This window comes from Chiloscyllium plagiosum, unplaced genomic scaffold, assembly GCF_004010195.1.
Source record: "Chiloscyllium plagiosum isolate BGI_BamShark_2017 unplaced genomic scaffold, ASM401019v2 scaf_19009, whole genome shotgun sequence".
Lineage (NCBI taxonomy): Eukaryota > Metazoa > Chordata > Chondrichthyes > Orectolobiformes > Hemiscylliidae > Chiloscyllium > Chiloscyllium plagiosum.
The window spans coordinates 391-3683 of record NW_025192349.1 but is presented as its reverse complement, the minus strand read 5'-3'; the positions used below and the strand labels follow the sequence as shown (position 1 = coordinate 3683).

Here is a 3293-nt window from a genome sequence, read left to right as displayed (position 1 = left end):
CTATTGTCTATTGTCTATTGTCTATTGTCTATTGGCATCATCTCAGGGTAAGGGCTCACCACCATTCGGACAGAGATGGGGAGGAGTTCCTTCCTTCAGAAGGGAGTGAATCCAGGGAATTCTGTACTGCAGACGGCCCAGAATCATTAAGGGTTATGGGGAAAAGACAGGAAATTGGGGTTGGGGGGTTACCAGGTCATCCATAGTCTTACTCAATGGTGGAGCAGGCTGGATGGGCTGAATGGCCTCTTCCTGTTCCTTTGTCTGCCGGGGTCTGACCAACCAGGCACTGTCCCTCACAGGGGCTGCCTGTTTACCCCCCACCACTGCACCCCACTCCCCCTCCACCTTCGGTCGAGTTGGTCTTTGTTGCTCCCTGTACCTGATGGGTTAAGATGATGTTGTACAGTTCGTCGTCTGGCCCCTTCGTTCCCGTCGACATCTGCTCTTGATACATTGCTTTATATACTGGAGCCTCCTCTCCCTCTGCTGGGATCTCCTCTCGCTCTGCTGGAGCCTCCTCTCGCTCTGCTGGGATCTCCTGCCGCTCTGCTGGAGCCTCCTCTCGCTCTGCTGGGATCTCCTGCCGCTCTGCTGGAGCCTCCTCTCCCTCTGTGGGAAGCCGTTCTCTCCCCACTGGAAACTGCTCGTGCTCTGCTGGCTGCTCCTCTGCCTCTGCAGGACTCTCTCTGCCCTCCGCTGGAGTCTCCTCTCTCTCTGCTGGAGCTGCTGGCGGAGACGCTGCGCTCTGGGTCTGAGACACCATGCTTCCTAAGGGAGCCAGGTATTCGACAGGACCCGTAGGGAACGGTGCGCTGAGTGCCACTGTCGGAGACTCCTCAAAATCCGCTCGCTGGTCATTGAGCCGGCGGCTTTGGGAGCAGGCAATGAGGTCAAAGAATTCCTCGGTTTGTAGGGAGGACATGGAGGCAAAGAAAGCTACACAGAGGGAGAGCAGAAATTGGAAATCAGCACACCTCTCAGTTTAACGTCACCTCTCCAGCTTCCATGAGATGTATGTTCATTTGTGCACACTCACACACACCCACTCACACTTACGTGCGTGCACTCACACTCACAAGCACACACAGGCTGACACACACACGCACAAACATGCACTGACACACACACACTCTCGCAAACACGTGCTAACACACATACACACACATACACATGCTAACACACACACACACGTGCTAACACACATACAAACACGTGCTAACACTCACACAAACACATGCTAACACACACACAAATACGCACTAACACACACACAAACACGTGCTAACACACACACAAACATGCGCTGACACACACTCACAAATACGTGCTAACACACAAACATGCACTGACACACACTCACAAATACGCGCTAACACACACACAAACACACGCTAACACATACAAACACGTGCTAAACCACACACAAACATGCACTAACACACAATCACGCGCTAACACACACATGTGCTAACACACACAAACATGTACTAACACACACCAACATGTGCTAACACACAAACGTGTGCTAACACACAAACGTGTGCTAACACACACACAAACACGTGCTAACACACAAACAAATATGCGCTAACACTCAAACATACACGTGCTAACACACACACACACAAACACGTGCTAACACACAAATGTGTGCTAACACACAAACGTGTGCTAACACACACACAAACACGTGCTAACACACAAACAAATATGCGCTAACACTCAAACATACACGTGCTAACACACACACAAACACGTGCTAACACTCACACAAATACGCGCTACCACTCACACAAACACGTGCTAACACACACAAACGCATGATGACACATGCTCACATACAAACACGTGCTAACACTCACACAAACACGTGCTAACACACACACAAACATGTGCTAACACACACACAAACACGTGCTAACACACATACACAAACACGTGCTAACACACACACAAACACATGCTGACACATGCTCACACACAAACAAGCGCTAACACACACACAAACACATGCTAACGCACACACAAACACGCGCTAACACACACACACAAACACGCGCTAACAAACACACACACAAACACATGCTAACGCACACACAAACATGTGCTAACACACACACAAACACGTGCTAACACACATACACAAACACGTGCTAACACACACACAAACACATGCTGACACATGCTCACACACACACACGCGCTAACACACACACAAACACATGCTAACGCACACACAAACACGCACTAACACACACACACAAACATGTGCTAAAACTCAAACACGCGCTAATACACACAAACACATGCTGACACATGCTCACACACAAACACGCGCTAACACACACACAAACACATGCTAACGCACACACAAACACGCACTAACACACACACACAAACATGTGCTAAAACTCAAACACGCGCTAATACACACAAACACATGCTGACACATGCTCACACACAAACATGCGCTAACACACACATAAATACGCACTAACACACCCACTCAAACGCGCTAACACTCACACAAACACGCACTAACACACACATGCAAACGCGGTAACACACACACACAAACACAGGCTCACACACATGCACACACAAACATACACACACATACACATGTGCTCGCACACATGTGCACACAATGTGTATTTTACGTGTGTCCATGAACAAGCACAGACCTACTTAACATTACAAATGGTGGTCAATTATGCTATTGTCACATCAGTGACAGCACTGGGTTAAGTAAAGCTCTCTCTACAGTATCCCCATTAAACACTCACTGGACAGTGACAGCACGAGGTTAGATACAGAGTAAAGCTCCCTCTGCACTGTCCCCATCAAACATTCCCAGGACAGGGACAACATGTGGTTAGATACAGAGTAAAGCTCCCTCTACACTGTCCCCATCAAATACTCCCAGCATAGGGACAGCAAGGGGTTAGATACAGAATAAAGCTCCCTCTACACTGTCTCCATTAAACACTCCAGGGACAGGGGCAGCATGGGGTTAGATACAGAGTAAAGCTCCCTCTACACTGTCTCCATCAAACACTCCAGGGACAGGGGCAGCATGGGGTTAGATACAGAGTAAAGCTCCCTCTACACTGTTCCCACATCAAACATTCACAGGACAGGGAAAACATGGGGTTAGATACAGAGTAAAGCTCCCTCTACACTGTCCCCATCAAACACTCTCAGGATCGGGACAGCACGGGGTTAGATACAGAGTAAAGCTCTCTCTACACTGACCTCATCAAACACTCCCAGGACAGGGACAGCACAGG

At 48.9% G+C, this 3293-nt stretch overlaps 1 protein-coding gene across 1 annotated transcript; it reads right to left on the bottom strand.

Annotated features, from left to right (window-relative positions):
- Window positions 1–348: 348 nt before the first annotated feature.
- LOC122545724 (fibrous sheath CABYR-binding protein-like) lies at window positions 349–964 on the bottom strand (the record flags this gene model as incomplete). Its single annotated transcript, XM_043684656.1, has 1 exon — window positions 349–964. A coding segment is annotated over exon 1 (577 nt), but the record flags the coding sequence as incomplete, so codon positions are not given.
- Between the last annotated feature and the right edge of the window lie 2329 nt (window positions 965–3293).